This window comes from Ceratina calcarata, unplaced genomic scaffold (assembly GCF_001652005.2).
Source record: "Ceratina calcarata isolate Rehan_Ccalc_2016 unplaced genomic scaffold, ASM165200v1 scaffold310.2, whole genome shotgun sequence".
Taxonomy (NCBI): Eukaryota; Metazoa; Arthropoda; class Insecta; order Hymenoptera; family Apidae; genus Ceratina; species Ceratina calcarata.
The window spans coordinates 45305-63643 of record NW_017153562.1 but is presented as its reverse complement, the minus strand read 5'-3'; the positions used below and the strand labels follow the sequence as shown (position 1 = coordinate 63643).

Below are 18339 nucleotides of genomic sequence, written 5' to 3'. Positions count from 1 at the left end.
TTTTCGTTTTACCTGACCGGTGGTAACTGTAAATAAATTATAAAGATCTAACAATGAACGATATTACCAAAAATAAATGGGTACGAAGATGAAATTTGAAAAGTCCTTACCACCGTCGGTTGAAGGCAAGGTCCACGGTTATTTAAAGTTCGTTATAGACGAGGTTATTTGGTCAAACAGAAACTTTGGTGAGATTAAAGTTTTTGTATCTTGGTGGGGCGAAACTGATAAAAGCGAATTCAGGTAATAATACGGCGTTCATATGACACATCTTAAGTAAAATAATCTCACACGAGGAGAAGAATTTTAATATTGACAACATGTACTTACAGACCAGTAGATATTACAAAGAATGTCACAAGACCAGTACAAGAGGTAACTGAAACTTATGCGATTCGTACAAACATAAGTTTATTCGAGGAATATATCAAAAACTGTGAATGTTTAGAATTAACTATTGTCAGCGAAGAAACGAATACAGTTTTAGGAGTATCTCGGGTGACAGACTTGTTGGAGATCTTCAAGTTCAGACCATTCTTTAGATATGTACCGATAGTAACTGACTGTGGAGATAAGATAGGCGAAATACACATTAATGTAAAGTTAGAACTTGTTACAAAGTCTAGTAATATGCAATTGAAAACACAAAAATACGAAAGAAAGCAAGCAATTGGTAATACTTCTATTAATGCCTTTACTGATGAACACATTATGAAGACTAACAGATATACCGTTAATAGAAGAGAAAAACCTGAAGAGAATAAAACATACAAGTCTATTTTGAAGTTGAGAAAAACAGAATTCCAAGAGCCCGTTAATAAATTTAATAACGATGTGACGGATAAACTTGTCGCTCACGTTGTTGCACGTGCACAGAAACTCAGAGGAGCTATATTGAACGAAACGTACAACGACAATGGCTTCAGTAGTAGTGATCATTCGAACGATGAAGATATTGAATTGACATCGTCCGATGAAAGTAAATCGTTGTGTACATTGAGCTTGTCAGATCTGACATCTAATAGTTTGAAAGCTACCAAATGTGATAACAGGAACACAGCAAATAATATACCTTCTATAAAAATGCATTCCTTGGAAGATGATACACGTTTAGGGAGAAGATCACCTATAAATTCAGAAGGTTCGTTTATACTTCTTAAACGTGTAATTACCTGGTTTAACATTCGATACACATTTCAGATTCAGAGCTATTTAATTTTGTCAATCATATTAAAATCAATGTGGAGTCGTTTAGTTTAAGTCCTGCTGGGTACAGACGCGTAAAGTCTTCTTCGATGTCAAGTATGTATATTAATATTTAAGGAGAGAAACTACAAGGAGAGAACTGTATTATATTCTTTCGCAGATAACGACAATACCTTTTTATCTGCAACGTACTTTGTTCAGTACAACATGACGTTTGATTATATGAAAAAGAGTGAGCAAAAATGGATGAAGGAAAAAAAACCTGTAAGAATATCGTCTAAGAAGCAGGTCAATCAAGGTATATTTCGGTTACTTTAGAATGTACATTATTTTATTAAAGTCGACTATTCCCTTCGGTGATTGGGAATAAACCCATCCGCGGGAATAATGAACGACCTTACCCCCTTGTTGCATAATGTACTATTAAGATTAAAACTAATTTGAATCTCGTTACAGTGATTTATTTTAATCACCGTAGTACGTACAGCGTACCCAGGTTGAAACGTTGCACAGAACGGTCTATAAAATTCAAAGTATTCGTTCGTCATCTTAATAGAAAATCTTTAATCGAATTAGGCAACGCCACTATCTGTCTTGAGAATGTAATAAAAACTGAAAGCTGGAGATTAGAACAAGAACTAATTATTGTTAATAAAGGAATAAAAACAGGGAATCTAAATGTAATTATAGAATTAGGCGCTAGTCATTTTGATAAATACATCGGTAAGCATTCTTTGAGTCGACAAATTACACGTAGCACAAAGATTTGACTCGGCCATATTTCTTCAGACAATATGAAGCCTGCCAAGGAGAACATTCCTACTTTGGATACGCAACAGTTACTAAATGAAACTAGAAATAAAAGGACAAAAAGTCAGTCCAAGACGAGTAACGATGTATCATCGATTTCGACTGAAGTAGTAAACAGTTTAACAGGCGACAGGAATTTAGTTACGACATCAAGATTCATAACGGGAACTATAGATGACAACAATATAGATACGAAGAATTATGAAAATAGAATGGAAGATAAGGTATCGGAATTAGTTTACATTACAAATATATATTGATAATGAATAGAAATACAGACAACGTAACTGCACAGGTTTTGCTTCATGGTCTGATCTACGTGGCTGAAGGACGAGAATTACCAGAGTTAAATACGTATTTAATATGTAGAGCGTTTTGGAGAGAAGATACGACTAAAAGTCAAGTCTGTAATAATACGAAAAATCCATTTTATAAATTTCTACAGGTAAACGTTTAATTCTTAAATATTTCGATTATTATCTGAAATAAATCCATGTTATATTTCTGTATTTCAGTTAGTTCCTCTTATATACGATCTCGACTTGTTAGAACGTATTAAAGACAATTATATAATTATCGAAGTTTATTCGAAAAAGAACAACGTAGATAATCTACTAGGATTAACGAAACTATCTTTACATCAGTTATACGTTGCGTACAGAGATCCACGCGTACTTCCTCATCTGCTATTATCAAAGGTACACAGATTTTAAATTAAAATAACTTTTACTCATTGAAAATATATTTCGTTATTTTAGTATCCGGTAATAAGCGTGGATGGTTGGGTACCGATCGTAGATCCTGTGACTGGACGGTCTTGCGGTCAATTGCTCGTGCTCGTAGCTCTTGGCTCTGCTGAGCAAATCGCGTTATTAGAAATGTCAAGAGGTTTGCGAACTATTTGCACATCAATGCATTTAAACGAAATTCCAGATAGCGCAAACTATTCGCAATTAAATAAAGATGCATTGTCGCAAGATCGTCCTCAGACTTTTGTCATCAATGCTGTTGACAGAGAATTGTATTACTCGAATTCGAGAACTCAAGAATGCCAGACAGATATCACAACTGTTGGAGAGTACAAAATTAACGGAGCACTACAAGAGAAAGCTACCAGCTCCTCGACTTTGCACGATACGATTGATCATTTGGCGAAGATGATAAACATTAATAAAATCAACATTGATCAGGCCGCACAGACGGACATTTATTTCGAAGGAAACAAGCGAATGATTGAAGAAGAACATACATGTATGAATAGAGTACAGTTTAACAATAGCTCCGATGACAGTGATAATAACAGCGTAAGACATAATTATCACTTACCAACGGAAGCATATAGAAGCGTTGGCGTCGGTGCTGAATACAATGAAGAGATTGATCAGCCTAATACTGGTCACAGCAACGCAACATCCGAGTTACCAACTACGACGCGTACGGAAAGCGATTCAGAGAATGTTACCAGCGACCAAACAATGTTTAGAGCCATCGTGGAGATTGAATGCGCATTGCACTTGCCGAAAGTAGAAAAACTTAACGAAACTGTTGAACCGACCACATATGCATCGTTCCAGACCAATAAAAATGATTATACGAGACAGCCGAATTCTTACACGATTACTAACATTTATCCACATAGTTGCAATCCTAAATGGAATTGGAAATGCGAAACGGAATTATCAACAGATCTGCTTGTACATGATGAGAAAAGATTGATCGTCAAAATTTGGCGTATAATAGAGCCAGATACCAGTATGCAAACAAGTTCAGACAGAGATGTAGTTATAGGATTCTCTGCCATTGATCTTTCTGTTTTACTTAATGGATTCCCTCAAGTATCTGGGTGGTTTCATATAATGGACTTTACTGGAAAATGCAATGGCCAGATCAAGGTACGAATATTTTGTCTTCCAGAATATTTTGTATCCAGTAGAGTTCATATTTATATATCATCGATTATTTTAGGTATGTATTACTCCATTGGACAATCTATCATTGTTTGGAAAGCCTGGATCCATGTTAAATACAGTTCAACTACCGACAAGTTCCATGCCACAATTAAACTGGACTCCGTATGCTTATGAGATGCAGTGTAGCAATATAAGAAGAAATAATATGAATTGTACTCCGTCGATAACTACACAGGAAGAAGAGAAATCAGTACATAGCGAAAGCCAATCGAACATTGGTTTTGAAGATGTGTCCATGTCGTTCTTATCCTTGTCTCTGAAGTACGTTGAAATTAAGCCTTTACTTCGATATAGGATATTTGTATTACAGATATTTCTGTTTGTTACAGACAAAAACTGACGGAATTAGATGAAATAACAAAGCGTCTTGAATCCAGATTACGCGATGTCACAAGTACCGCTTTTGAGGATGACTTGGAAAATGAATTTGAACCGAACAGTGATATCGAGAACACTGATTATAAAGTTGTTACTCCGACGGATGTTCCCACAACAGATTGTAAAATTATTACGGAGTCTAAACAGAATGAAAGTGTATCAACTGAAAGTAATTTGCCGCACACTAATGTCAACTGCGATAAACCAGTTGGCCGCAAAGTACAACGGCCAAGTGAACATCCAATGCAGAACTTTAAAATGTTTGACAACAATATTACTGACTACCCAGAACGAGGAGCGAAAACTCACATAAATTACTTACTTGATAAACTGTCTTTAAATCTTCCCACAAAATCGCGGTCGTCTACTGTCAGGCCTATAAGAAGAACTTCACCCAGTTTACCGACATCATCTAATGGCAACATGCTAGACAGTGACAGATGTAATGAAGAATTGAAGATAGTGCCTACTCAAACGGATGATACGTACGAGCGAGTTGCGAAAACCTCGAAAGATCTACTTGTGAATTATACGAGTAGCAGAGAGATTGAAGATAAGAAATCATCCGAGTTACAGACGAGAACTTGTAATAAAATGTCGATGGTAATTCGTGACGAGTTGATTGCCGAAGAGAATAACAGCACGTCCAAATGCGATGAGTTAACGACATATCTTTTAACTTCGAACGTCCGTCACATGGATTTGAATAACATCTTCAGCCCGCTTTTTTATCCGTATCTATATAACATGGATAGATCGCCAGAAGAAGAAACCGTAGAACAATTGGATAATCGATACACTAAAGTGTTCAATACCTCGATAAATGACAAACTAAACAAAACTTATAGTTCATTGGAGAGTCCTCCAGAAAATGCTAAAGTTTGTAGAATGACGCCATCCGGAGTACCAGAAAATATTAACGATAGCATTGACTTTACTATTCTCCACAAATCCAGTTGTAACGATTTGTTGGCTAGTAACAGTACTGAGTCGACTACAACGATATCGGGTGATAAGTCAATGGAGAAATCGATTGATTCTGAGATACTTGAAAATTGTGAGTCTTCTGAAACGTCAGTCCTTGCATTTTCAAGACAAGCTCCCGATGGCGGTAATCCTGTTGAAGATACAAGGCAAGGCATATTAGTTACACGGCAAGAAGATGATGAAACCCAACATTCATCGTCAGGTAATTACAATTAATCTGGAGTAACACCAGTTTCTTTACCAACAATTACTATTATAAACTACAAATATACACATACATAAGCAGAGATAAATGCATGTAAATTGATGATTTAAAGTTTATACGCGGTTTGTCAGTTTATAATACACGCGATTTACGTGATTAGTTTTATTTAATGCTTAAGGTATATACACGCTGCTATTTTGCAGACTGCTAACGTATATACATATTAATAATGTATATCGTCGTATAATGCACATTACTAATTGTTTAAAACATCTACTTCATATGAATATACATAATTTAACTATTTTTTATATAATTTTTGTGTATATAAATAAAGCAAGATTTATATGATATTAAATTAGATAAATCTGGATTAAATTTGATACATATTAGATATATATATATATGAAGTTTCTTTAATAAGTATAAATAGGATTAATCAGTAAAGTAAGCCGAGAGATAAGCTTCCCTACGTATCCACTGCGCAGCATCTTTAGGATGCATCAACCATATTTTTGCAGTTGTACTTTCATGACGATGCAGAATGGAACAGTCTCGTATTTTCTGAAATAAACGTATAAATAAAAAAACATATTCTATCCTGAAATCAGTCTAGGAATCTTACACGAAACTTCTTTAATTCCCCTCTTTTATATTTGGTTTCTTTCGTATAATCTCTGTCCATACATTGCCTACATAGGAACACTTCGTTTCGTAAATGCCAATAATCATCGACTGTCCTTCTGCCACACAGTTTGCATACGTCTGTGTTCCTACTGCAGCATTTTAAATCTACTCCAAGTTTCATTTTCACTCTACTACCAAAGCTATGTTCGAACGCAGCATCTCTTCTCTTAATAACAACATACATCCCGGGTCTATGTTAAAGTGAACGTTTATATGTAAAGAATGCAATTAGTGTTGTAATTAGAGATAAAATGTTATTAATACCCTGGATTCTTATTGAAAACGAATGTCCGCCTTTTGGTATTTGAATCAAATGGATACTTCGATTTATGTACTTGTTTAGGGAAGGTATCATAATCGCATGGTGATGGGTAATCGTCTTTCGATAAAATTGGTTTACTAAATCTGGCAATGCCACTGTAACCCTTTTTGCTAATGCTACGTGAACAGGGCTGAAGGAAACTATCAGCTTATAACTTCTAATCAAACAATTAACATATTATACGTTGGGAACATTTAATTGTACCTTAGACTTAATTGCTTTAAACGACTGCAAAACATCGTATGAATTTGGTGCTATATTTGGATGATCCTCTAAAGTATAAGATCTCATAAATGGACTCATGCCCTTTTTGGTAGTGTCTCTAGGACACCCTGACCCGAAGCATATCTTTTGCTGCTCTTGCTTTTGTATAACATACTTGAAACCTATTTGTGTCAGATCAAAACTTTTATTCATGCAATAAAATGATTCACTATACTCTTTAATTACGAATAACGTGGAATATTGATAATAAACATACCTTCCTGGCTAGTCGGCATTATTACAAAATGCAAGAACTGTAAATTTATTGTATATAAAATACATCAATGTTACATTCGTAAATTAATGAGAGCACTATAATAAATGATATGCGCCCTGTTTATTGATCAAACAATAAAAATAATAGTTTCTTTTTTAATTATCAAATACTGCATATTTTGTCAATTTGCGTCTCAGGATGTACTGATTCAGCGCCCTCGTCAAGCAGACTACGCATGCTTACATCGTATCGTTAGATATATATAATAAAGCCACGGTGTTAGAGTCAAATTCAAGACTTTCTCTAAAAAAAATTCTCATTATTCATTGCTGAAAATTGTAGGAATAATTGGGAACCGATGGAAATAAATGTCGCGTTCGAGCAGACTTAAGGGATACGTAAAGATCGGAGAAAATAGTAAAAGAATATTTTAAGAAGAGGAAATAGTACGGAAGTTAAGTCGAATAACAGAGTGCGGTAGTCTCACAGCAGGTCGATGGTGCTGTTCGTACCGGCGACGGTTCGTTCGCAGCCGTCTCTGCTGGTCTTTGCTTCGCGATGCGCCCACTGATGTGTGTTTCTGCACATGGCCGTGCCGCCCAACGGGCTTCTACATTGTTCCACGGTTTTTCGCACTTTACCACCGGTAAATCGACTTATTATAGTTAGATTTTTTATCCATACGATCGAAAAACACGCATTCCGTGCCTTGAACTAAACAAAAACTGTTTTTCGCGCTGATAACAATAATTAATGAACCAAAAAGTGAGTCACGGGTACATATCACACCAGTGTTTAGTTCACAATGTATTATTAGTATTTCAGTAGATTCCTCGAACTCTACTTTTTCGAAATTGTTTTATAATTCAATAAAAATCTGTACTGTCAGATTTTCTCGGTGGACCTTTTGCTTAAAATCATTATGTTGTAATGTGGCATTCAAGGACGCACAGTGACAAACAAATCGTAATTCTCCCATGTTACTAAATCTATCAAATTTTTATATTTATCGCCTCATATGAAGTAATTGTAAGAACCTGCTGAATTAGAAATCTTTAGAACAAGTATGGTGCTTCCTAAAATACAGAGTTCTGGTATTGTAATCATTTACAAATATTTGCTACAACGATGATACAGTCCTTTTTCTAAATATATTAATAATTATTGAACGCAGTTCGATTTTAATTGAATTTTGTTAAATCCTCTGAACATTCAGCTTATGGATGTCTTTTTCAAATTTTGATATACTTGTCAAATTTTTTTTATTAACGATTAGACATAACAATATCTGTCTAAACATTTATAGAGGTGATACCAAATTGGCATGTTATTGTACCAGAGAATTGATCATTTTATGTTGTACTCTATCTTAAATATGATATACTTACACTTTGATGTATTTTGTATGATTGTATTTATTATTTTTAGAAGAATTATTTTATATATTACATCCACCATGACTACATCTTCAGAAGATGTTCTTATGCAAGTAGGACAAGTGCGTTATAAAAAGGGAGATGGAACTTTGTATGTCATGAATGAAAGAATAGCTTGGATGCTTGATCATAGAGACACAGTGTCCGTCAGTCACAAATATGCTGACATTAAATGTAAGAATACTTGTATAATGATTAAATTAATGTTTAATAAACGGATTGTTAAAGGAAAATCATTTTACTATAAATTTACTGTATTATTTTGGTTTTCAATATAACAATGCTTCGATCATTCGTTCTATGTCTATCAATATTAAATGTATAAATTGAATTTCTCATTGATATTGATTAAGAGATTTTACAAGTAGAAATCATTCTTTCAAAGCTTTAATGCGTTTTACTATATTTTCTACTATAGTGCAGAAGATATCGCCAGAAGGAAAATCAAAAATACAGTTACAAGTCGTTCTACACGATGGTTCATCATCTACATTTCATTTTGTAAATAGAAATGGTCAAGAGGCACAGATTAAAGATCGTGACGACGTGAAAGACTTACTTCAACAGTTATTACCGAAATTTAAAAGGAAAGTGAACAAAGAACTGGAAGAGAAAAATAGGTGAGATAATTTATTTGACCCGTTATCGAACACTATAAGAACAAAGTAACAATGGTTAACAGGATGCTTCAAGAAAATCCTGCGCTACTTCAGTTGTACAGAGATTTAGTTATTACGCAAGTAATTTCATCTGAAGAATTTTGGACGCAGCATGCTGCAGAATATACACAAGCTAAAAAGAGTCAAAGACAAGAAATAGGTGTAAATAGTGCTTTCTTGGTAAGAAGCTATGTTCATTAAAGTCCATTCTAATTGTAACATTGTTTGTAAAATTGTAATAACTGTTGAATATCTGCTGTTTACAGGCCGATATAAAACCGCAAACCGACGGTTGCAATGGATTGAAATATAATTTAACCGTTGATGTAATAGAGTGTATCTTCAAGACCTATCCGGCAGTAAAGAGAAAACATCAAGAGAATGTGCCTCACAAAATGTCGGAATCCGATTTCTGGACAAAGTTCTTTCAGTCGCATTACTTTCATCGGGATCGTATCAATGCAGGGACCAAGGACCTTTTTACCGAATGTGCCAAAATAGACGATCAAGAACTTAAAAAGGATATTCAGTCGGGTATCAACGATCCGCTGGTGGATTTAACTTCTTTTGAAGATAAAACCGTAGACGAACATTACGGTCCCAATAAATCGGACAAACTTTCGGGAAACATTGTACATCAGAGTATGATTAAAAGATTCAATCAGCACAGCATCATGGTCTTAAAGGCTAGCACTGCCAAACAGTCCACGCAATCCGTTCAGCCGCAATTAAATGGATCAACGCCGTCGGCGAGTAAACCTACAGCACCCAGTAATTTAGACGAACGACCAAAGACTAAAAAAGTAAGTCTGCATCATTTCAACCGTGAGACGTTCAATAGTATTACATATGTCTGTTTATTTCCAGCTTAGAATACAAGAGAAACTAATTTATGATGATCTTGATACTACTCAGGACACGAACACGATTAATAGTGCACCGTTAAATTTAACTCATATAGACAGGTATTTACACGGTCCAGTGCCAGGATATGGCAGTACTGAACCGACGTCTGAAGAACTTTTTATGACGGTAAATCAGTTAAAAAAAGAAGCTAGCGGTTGGCTGACGGGAAGCAGTATACCGAGGCAATTAGCAACGTCATTAGTTAGTCCGGCTGCGGCAGTCTCAGCTCTAGGAGAATTGACTCCTGGTGGTTCTCTAATGAAAGGCTTTAGAGAGGAGAGTCTTGGACGTAAGTGGATATAATTAATTCTGAACTGGAGCAGTACAACAGTCACGACAGATAGATTATTGTCTGTTACAGAATTAATACCAAAGGATTTAGAAAAAGAATTACGAAACGTATATGTCTGTACGTGCGAACTTTTAAGGCATTTCTGGCGAAGCTTTCCACCGACAACTCCGCAGCTCGAGGAGAAAGCTGTGAGGATGCACGAAGCGTTACGCAGATTTCATTCTGCCAAACTTAAACCTTTCGAAGTAAAACAAATTCTATACATTTTTCATACGTCCGTCCGTGTCACTCTTTTTAGATAAGCTTATTTTTCTAGGATCGTGTTCAACGAGAGTTCTCTGCTGTTAGTCAACACTTGACGAGTCATTTAAATCAATTGTTAAACACAGCATATAGGAAATTCGCAGTCTGGCAGCAACGAAAGATGCAAATGAGGTAGCCACTGAATAAGTTGTCGTACAATTGAAACAGAATCAATGTGAATAAAGAGCAGAGCAATATTGGTGATCCTATACATATTGCATTTTACAATGTTACCGTAAATTAGGGATTAATATGGGTGTATTTCATAAAAACCAAAGCTGATTCGTGTCATGCATCCTATGCTGCCACATGTTTATTTATTTCTTAACTTTAAAATTCTCATAAATCTATTACTTGAGTTCATTTGTAAAAACTACTTCATTTCATTATATTTAGTATATAGTTTATTTATTTAATTTCCATAAATTGTGTGTCACATTGTACGACTTAATATCGGTCAGTTGTTGATAATCATGTTGAAATTAAGAGAGAAAATCGAAGCGGGGGGTGTAATTTCGTAATTATGAAAAAGGAAATTATTATTACGTATAGGATAAAGTTAGTATTTATAAATTTTCAAAAAGAGAAAGTTGTGATTGCATGTGGGACGTCTAAAATTTATGAAATGCATAGACGAATCGTGCGTAAAGAGAAATGTCTATATATTGTACGATATCAAAGTAGCTGTGATACCGCCACTGTATCTTATCAGGCTTTATTGAGTTTCAATGCTATTTATTTTTCAATGGTCTGTACATAAGCCAGTACGTTAAATGTTTAATTACAGTGTAATAATAATAAGAACGATGTTCTATACGTAATACCACGTTATATTTTCATTGATTAACTATCATCACGCAGTGGCATCAGTATACTTTCTACGATATCTGCGATATACTCAACCAAGTGTCTTAATTGTTGAATCCTATTTCTTTTTTTTTTACATTAGTGAGTAAGGCAATTATTTGCGAGCACGAAATTCTATGAACTGCCTGCTCACTTTTCCTAGTAGCAATAATTTGGCAGTTATTCAGGTGGGTGATACCTAATTCAATTAATGAGAAAACTCTGCTATCGTACGGCGTTCGTAAATTGCGCCACGATCATTATAATAATATCGATTATAAATATATTCTTACATTATCATTACAATAAATGTTATTATTGTGACTACCAGTATTTGATTAACATTTATTTGACAAGTTTCTCAAGTAATCAACAGGTTGTAATGCACAGTATGTATCTCGAGAAGATAAGTTCCTGGCTCCTGTTTAAAATCAAGTACTACTTTGTCGTAAGATTAAACTGTAAAATCTGTGTAACACCGAACAACATTGCAAAGAAATAGTTTTACAAGTGAAATTAAGTGTACGGAATATCCACGTATGTATTGCGAGGATGTACAGTGAAAGAAAAATATTCGCCCTTGATTCTCTTGAAAAGTCCCGCTTGCCGACTGCCTCCTCTGATGTGCGGTCGGTAGATGTCACGGTTTATTGTTGATTACGTTCAAAATGGTGGCCTATAATGGGAGCTGCGGGGTAATATTGTTCGATTCCCCGCGATAATCGTGCCCGTGCGAAGTTAATTCGCCGCGGTGTCCACACAAATACGGGATCCCTGGTATATCCGGAATGCACGCTCTCCCTCGGACATCTAAATCATGTGAACATGATCACGGTGGCAGCCGATCGTGCGCCGTGCACTGGGCCAAGTTTCTGTAGCCATATTTACTGTGTTATTCCGCGAGACGTTTACACCTTACACACCGGCGAATGTAATTGATAGCCAACACATATGGTCGTTTATTATTAAAAGTAAATTCATCTACTTGACTCGTTTTTTTCGTGATAAAGAATCCAGCAGCGATTTCATTATCCCCGAAGATGAGCTGCTATATACATGAGGAACATTTAAGGATCCTGTGCACATACAATAGGATATGAAAAGACGCTATACTTGATTCTTTTCGATTCTCTAAAAAAGGCGCACATTTATTATTAGCTGTGAGTTAAAATTCATCACCGTTTGTAAAATTTGCAACGAGCGTGAGTTGTGCAATACCGTGCATCGAGGCGCATGGATTCTCTTGTTATTCCTGTGCTACACATTGAATTCTGTAGTGTACCAAGGAATTCACGAGAAACGTGAGTGTTTTCCTTATCAATTCGTAGATATACTCGTGTGACGTTCTATACAGTATCGTTGCATTAATTTCCGTTTTTATTTAAACAACAATTCGTACAAAATAAGTAAAATTGATAATGGAAAGTTTGATGGTATGCATGGCCATTGTTATGATATGATCCAGTTGCTATTTAAGTTAAATAGTGGCTAATTACGAAGTGAATCCTATAAGTTATTAATTTTTACAGGCTAAGATGGAAGAGCCACTATATCATATCGTCAGCCCTAATTACTGGATGAAATTTTACGAACTATGTGTACAGTGAAAATAAGTTTCCAGTAGTTTTCTTTTTTATTTGTGTATAAGAGGTATGGACATAGAAAAGTTTTGACAAATCATGTTATGAATACCACAAACTATATGTGCAACGTATTTCTATATATAAGAGCCTGCGGTACGTGGATCAATCAGGCTGGGCACTATTGTGCCAAGCTTGGGTAATGGATCCCGTTCGTCCATGGTACGCATCATATAATCGTCTAGCCGCGAACAGTGGAACCAGCACATTTCAGTCGACGAGCACAGGCAGCGATCTTGTATCTCATCACTTGACAACTGCTAATCAAGCAGTTCCTTCTACGACGACGTCTCAGTTACTTTTACAAGCAGCACATACAACAGCAACTCTGGCGGGACAGCCGTCTCCTTTTAACCCTGGGGGGTTCCTGTCTCCACCCCCTGTGGGATACGACGTCTTCTCGCCTTTATTTCATCATTCGAATCCGAAACAAGCACACTATGTTACTCAACATAGACAAGCCCTTGCTCAAGCACAAGTAGTGTCCGTAACGAAGCAGAATACGACGACTGAACCTGAAATTCCTGTGCTAAGGGAGAATTATAGTACGGCACACCAGCCGTCATTTTTTGAGCATCAAGGTGCAACGTCGCCTACGACTTCTGCACTGGCCTGGAGTCAACAACAGAGTAACGCACAACTACCTAGTCCGTTTGGAATCTTGCCTCACGAAAGCATCGTCCCGTCATCTCCAGGACCGTCGATTACGAAACCAGCCACCGGCGTCTACGAAAATACGTTTAACTCTCATTTTGTCACGACGCAAACTATAAATAATTTAAATCCTCAATTAACTACGTCTCCCGTCTCTGCCGAGTTCAAATCGTCGAACTTCCCAGACAGTAAGAAGACGGTGAACGTACGATCTCAATCGCCGACAGTAAACGTTAAATCAGTAGTTTCTACGTCTCAGGCGAACAGCACTCAAACTTTCTTTCAACAAGTACCTACTACGTTCAATTCTGATACATTGACAAATAATTATTCTGGGAATCAAACTACGAATGGGAAAGTGCAGCCTTCCCTCCAGCATCAGCAGTCATGCATCGTTTCGACTCCAAATAATACTAGCAAAGACTACAAGATTCCTCAACCACCTGCTAGATCCGTTGCGTCGACGACTATATTCTTAAACACGTCCGTCAGATCTGTATCTTCGCAAGTCCAGGACAAACAAATCACGCGGAACTTCGCTTCGCCACCGAACAAAGCAGGTTCCACGTCGCAACAGAATATACAAACTAAAGCACAGACGAAAATATATCCAGAATTAAGCACACACGCTGATAAACGAAACGAACAAACATCCCATGATAACTCTCAGTCGTCCCCGATCAGCTTCTCCATTATGGATTCACGCGGTTTGAATTACACTGTCGGAAATACTGCGAATTGTGCGAACACCACTGGGAAATTGAACAATAATCAAAGGACTCAATCGAACAGTAACTTGCAAACTCATTCTCAACAGCCGCAGCAGCAGCAGCAGCAGCAGTTCCATGTTTTGAACCAACAACAGCAGCAGCAGCAGCAGCAGCAACAGACACCGTACAGGCATTATCTAACAGGATCTACGACTGATAGCGAATATCATCACTCAGGAAGATCGAAATCTGCTACTTCTACGGATTCTGCTTATTCGTCTAACACATCCACTCAGAATGGACCTGACTGTAGCGTTGTCGTACCTAGAAGGCCAAGTCCGTTGCAAGCTCATTCGCAAGCAAGTCCATTGGGGCACGTTCCAAGCCCTGCTTACCCTATGTACAATAGCCCGATGGCCACTATATCTTCTCCCTCGCCGTTGCAACAGCATACAGAAAACGGAAATCAGTGCACAGCTGCACAACCGTATAAAGCTGTCGTACAGCAACAGGTCACGCCACCGTCACCTTTGGACGTGACAGTACCGCGACCGGCATCGCAGGGACAAGTCGCTTACTCGTCAGTTATAACGAGAGCTCTGGGTACTGCTGAAACTAAAACGAACTATAACACAGATAATAAAACTTACGAGAGGCAGCAGCAAGATTTCTCGCAAACGCAGAAGCAAGTTTGTTGGGAGAATGACAATCGGCAAGCGAACAGAAAATTCTCTGTTACTCTGTACGCCGGTGGGAACACGGAAATTAATTCTCAAACCCTGCCAGTTCAACAACAAGTGCAACGAGTGTTAAATGTACCCGACAGGCAACAGTATTTCGAATCGAATCAAGTAACGTTGCAAGATTTAAGTAGCTGTAGAGGAGATCCTATGAGCATAGTGAAAAATTTACAAACTATACAACAGAGTTCTTGTCAAGTGCAGCAGCAGCAGCAACAGCAGCAACAACAGCAGCAGCAGCAGCAGCAGCAGCAGCAGCAACAACAACAGCAGCAGCAGCAGCAGCAAACCGCGGTTTCCGTTGCTCCAGCTGAACAGCAGAAACAAGTGGAAGAACGACGCAAAGTGGATCCTGCGAACAAGAAAAGAAAAAGCCTAGAGAAGAGCGGGCACAATTCTTTAAACGAGATAAGCGGAACAGCGACGATGACGGAATATTTAAGTAGGATACCGCCGCCGGCGCATCATAACACGAATCAGCAGCAACAGAATGGTTACTTTGATTTTGAAAGATGGAATTTGCCTCCACCTTCGGCCAAAATGTTCCCCGCTGCGTCAGGCGCGTTCAGTTCCCAATCGACGTTGCATCATTCAAGTAATTTCGTCGGTACACCGGCGCATCAGCATCAATCCCTGATGGTACCGCATCATCACGCACCTCCTGCTATCCCGTATTTCCCTGCCTTTCATATTCCTCCGAGCCATCATCACCCACACGAATTTCAATCCTCCGTCGAGATTACTTCAGTCGGTTTCGGCGATAATGCACCAAATCAAAATACTAATTACAATCAAGAAATACGAGACGATCAGCCTAAGGTAATCGTTCCTAATATCGAAGAAGAGTTAGGCTTCCTGCAGCAGAATCAGCAGACAGTTCAAGCATCGAACATATTGAACAAAGATTTCAAGCCATCTAACAAAGATCCCAGTTCGGGTTTCATGACTAGTTATTTGAAGTTCTTGCAAGGCGAGAGGGATCCTTCGCCCCCAGCTGCGATACGTGGCGGTAGGAAAGCAACATGGAACAGGTCAAAACCTTATATTCCCGTGGAGCAGAATAAGCCTAAAGAAAGTTCGATGAATGGAGAAATAGTGAAGCCACAGCCGGAGAAGCCGCCTCCACCTAAAGAAACGCCAGTAATCGATTACACTAACGATCCCAGGTACTTCCCTTTACCGAAGGAACGGAAGAAACCAAATTTCGACTCGAGCGATGACGGTTTCACGAGCGACGACGATTTCCTTTTTGCCCCGAAGAAATGTGACAAGAAAGTAGTGAATACAAGTACGATAGAAGCCGACGTGAAGACGGAAGGTAAAACGAAAAAAGGAAGGCCAATTAAACCTGGAGGACCAACGGATAGAAAAAGACGGGCTGCAGCAGCGGCCGCTGCAGCGGAGGCAGCGATAATTACGAGTGGCAGAAGTAAAAAGTTTGAAGAAGGTATTACACGCATATTATCATTTTTCATGTAAAAGAATATACATTAATATTGAGTCTATGCATAATTTTCACAGTAGATCCTTTACTTTTGCCACCAAGACGAGAAACGTCCAGAAGAAAAGCGAAAGAGAAAACGTCGGTGAAACAGTTCTTAGATCGACAACAGGGTATAGATTACTTTGATAATGACGAGGAGCAAGGCGATTCTGATTCCGATCCTGCGTGGACGCCTGCTGTGAAATTGGTCGGAGACGAAGAGGAGAAGAAGAAGAAGCGCGGGAGACCTGTTATTAGTAGGAAAAGTAGAAGAATTCTAGACGAAGACGACTACTCGTCCAGCGTAGTCGTTGTTTCGAAGAAGTCTGGTCGAAAGAAACATGAAACGCCGTCGAAAACTTCGAACGTTACGGGGAAGTTGTCTTGCAAAATAGATGAGAAACTCCTGGCTTCTATTAGCGATGAGGACATAGACATCTCACCATTTAAGGTGTGTAATTTAATAAATTATTAGTTGTTAAATGCATACAAGGATAATATATTTGTAACATATATATGTACGTTACATGCAGCGTACTGAGGATGAATTAGATGATATGGTAATGGTTTCAAATGTGATCTATGCTAAACAATTAATTTCAGACAAATTATCGAGTTCAACCCCTAACTATTGTACATTGGTATATTTTTCAGTCTGGAGAATTTGTCGTAATGAAGACAGATCTAGGCGAAGAATATCCACCCCTTTGGAGAATAGATGGGAAGACGTTATTGCAAAAATACGAGCCGTTCGAATCTAACGGGAGAACCTTATACCGCAACATATCCACGGTAATACATGAGATTAAAATCCATCATTTGCTTTTCCGGTTTGACACTCATCGACTATGTTTCAGTACTCGGGTTGGGTACCGCAAAATAGACATATATATCAACAAGCTCCAGTTAAATTTTGGCAACAGAGTAAAATGGAAACTGTAGTGGAGTTTCTGAGGGACGAAATGATCGTAGACGATAAGTACGTTTCGTTGTGTTACTGTTCGTCAAATAAGTAATCAAAATCCTTACTATCTTTTCCTTTTCCAGCGAATGTATTAATAAATCCATGAAAGAAAACGAAAAGTATCAAGACAATTTCGAAGTCTACATTCAAACGTTAATATCGCAAGCTTTGGATTCGAATTTCCTCCCAGAAATATTTCAGGAACAAGGTAAATGCTTTTTCTGGAATAAACAATGCAATCTCTGTTTTAAATGTACAGAGTTCGTGTAACATGTTCTTCTATTTCAACAGATGATTATTTTTTATCGAACGTTAAGACTGTCGATGAAGTGACAGAAGAGAGAAAACAACGTCTCCTCCGCACAACGGAATGGCGACCGAACGTTGTAAATGCAATATCAACCTGGCCTTGTCTTAACGTTCTTAAGGACTTGTCTTCCGCGGAGTACAAGGGAAAATCCTGTGCCGGGTGCCAGCAGCCTAAAATTCATGCCAGAGTTTTGTTATACGGTCAACCTTATAACGCAACCACGTTAGAAGGTTCTCCACCCGATCCCAGAATACCACAAGAAAAGGTATTACTTAAGGATGTATTGGCTATACAGTCAATCCCAAAAGTTTATGTACCTTAGAAAAATGCATTTCCTATAATTAAAAAGA

At 37.7% G+C, this 18339-nt stretch overlaps 4 protein-coding genes across 10 annotated transcripts in view; 3 read left to right on the top strand and 1 right to left on the bottom strand.

Moving 5' to 3' along the window:
* Nucleotides 1-19: 19 nt before the first annotated feature.
* LOC108624430 (C2 domain-containing protein 3) lies at nt 20-5888 on the top strand. Its single transcript, XM_018023716.2, has 11 exons — nt 20-243; nt 333-1141; nt 1201-1302; nt 1367-1504; nt 1663-1929; nt 1996-2240; nt 2312-2461; nt 2532-2714; nt 2775-3908; nt 3982-4247; nt 4316-5888. The coding sequence occupies exons 1-11, from the start codon at nt 77-79 to the stop codon at nt 5565-5567; spliced, it is 4713 nt and encodes a 1570-aa protein (XP_017879205.1). The 5' UTR covers nt 20-76; the 3' UTR covers nt 5568-5888.
* A 24-nt stretch (nt 5889-5912) lies between these two features.
* On the bottom strand, nt 5913-7285 carry LOC108624438 (uncharacterized). The gene is made up of 5 exons (XM_018023731.2): nt 7047-7285; nt 6770-6951; nt 6508-6695; nt 6182-6434; nt 5913-6120 (listed from the first exon to the last, which is right to left on the bottom strand). The coding sequence occupies exons 1-5, from the start codon at nt 7063-7065 to the stop codon at nt 5992-5994; spliced, it is 771 nt and encodes a 256-aa protein (XP_017879220.1). The 5' UTR covers nt 7066-7285; the 3' UTR covers nt 5913-5991.
* Nucleotides 7286-7555: 270 nt separating this feature from the next.
* Tfb1 (transcription factor B1) lies at nt 7556-11815 on the top strand. Of its 4 annotated transcripts, none has more exons than XM_018023725.2 (8): nt 7556-7692; nt 8475-8656; nt 8901-9102; nt 9165-9321; nt 9408-9944; nt 10009-10336; nt 10409-10584; nt 10656-11815. In XM_018023725.2, the coding sequence occupies exons 2-8, from the start codon at nt 8503-8505 to the stop codon at nt 10776-10778; spliced, it is 1677 nt and encodes a 558-aa protein (XP_017879214.1). In that variant the 5' UTR covers nt 7556-7692; nt 8475-8502; the 3' UTR covers nt 10779-11815. The 4 variants fall into 4 exon arrangements, with proteins under 4 accessions (XP_017879214.1, XP_017879211.1, XP_026668944.1 ...); XM_018023722.2 differs by having other exon boundaries at nt 7601-7692; nt 8478-8656; XM_026813143.1 differs by lacking the exon at nt 7556-7692 and adding an exon at nt 7699-7822.
* A 104-nt stretch (nt 11816-11919) lies between these two features.
* Nucleotides 11920-18339, top strand: part of LOC108624429 (putative mediator of RNA polymerase II transcription subunit 26) — a 10608-nt gene continuing 4188 nt past the window's right edge. Inside the window, exons 1-9 of one of the 4 annotated variants that reach the window (XM_026813136.1) lie at nt 11920-12419; nt 12499-12789; nt 13018-16679; nt 16754-17166; nt 17249-17275; nt 17370-17507; nt 17573-17694; nt 17763-17887; nt 17971-18254. In XM_026813136.1, coding sequence (XP_026668937.1) covers nt 13271-16679; nt 16754-17166; nt 17249-17275; nt 17370-17507; nt 17573-17694; nt 17763-17887; nt 17971-18254 — 4518 coding nt within the window. In that variant the 5' untranslated portion in view covers nt 11920-12419; nt 12499-12789; nt 13018-13270. Of the gene's footprint in view, nt 12790-13017; nt 16680-16753; nt 17167-17248; nt 17276-17369; nt 17508-17572; nt 17695-17762; nt 17888-17970; nt 18255-18339 lie in introns of all 4 variants that reach the window. The other 3 variants (XM_026813135.1, XM_026813137.1, XM_018023715.2) reach the window with 3 other exon arrangements.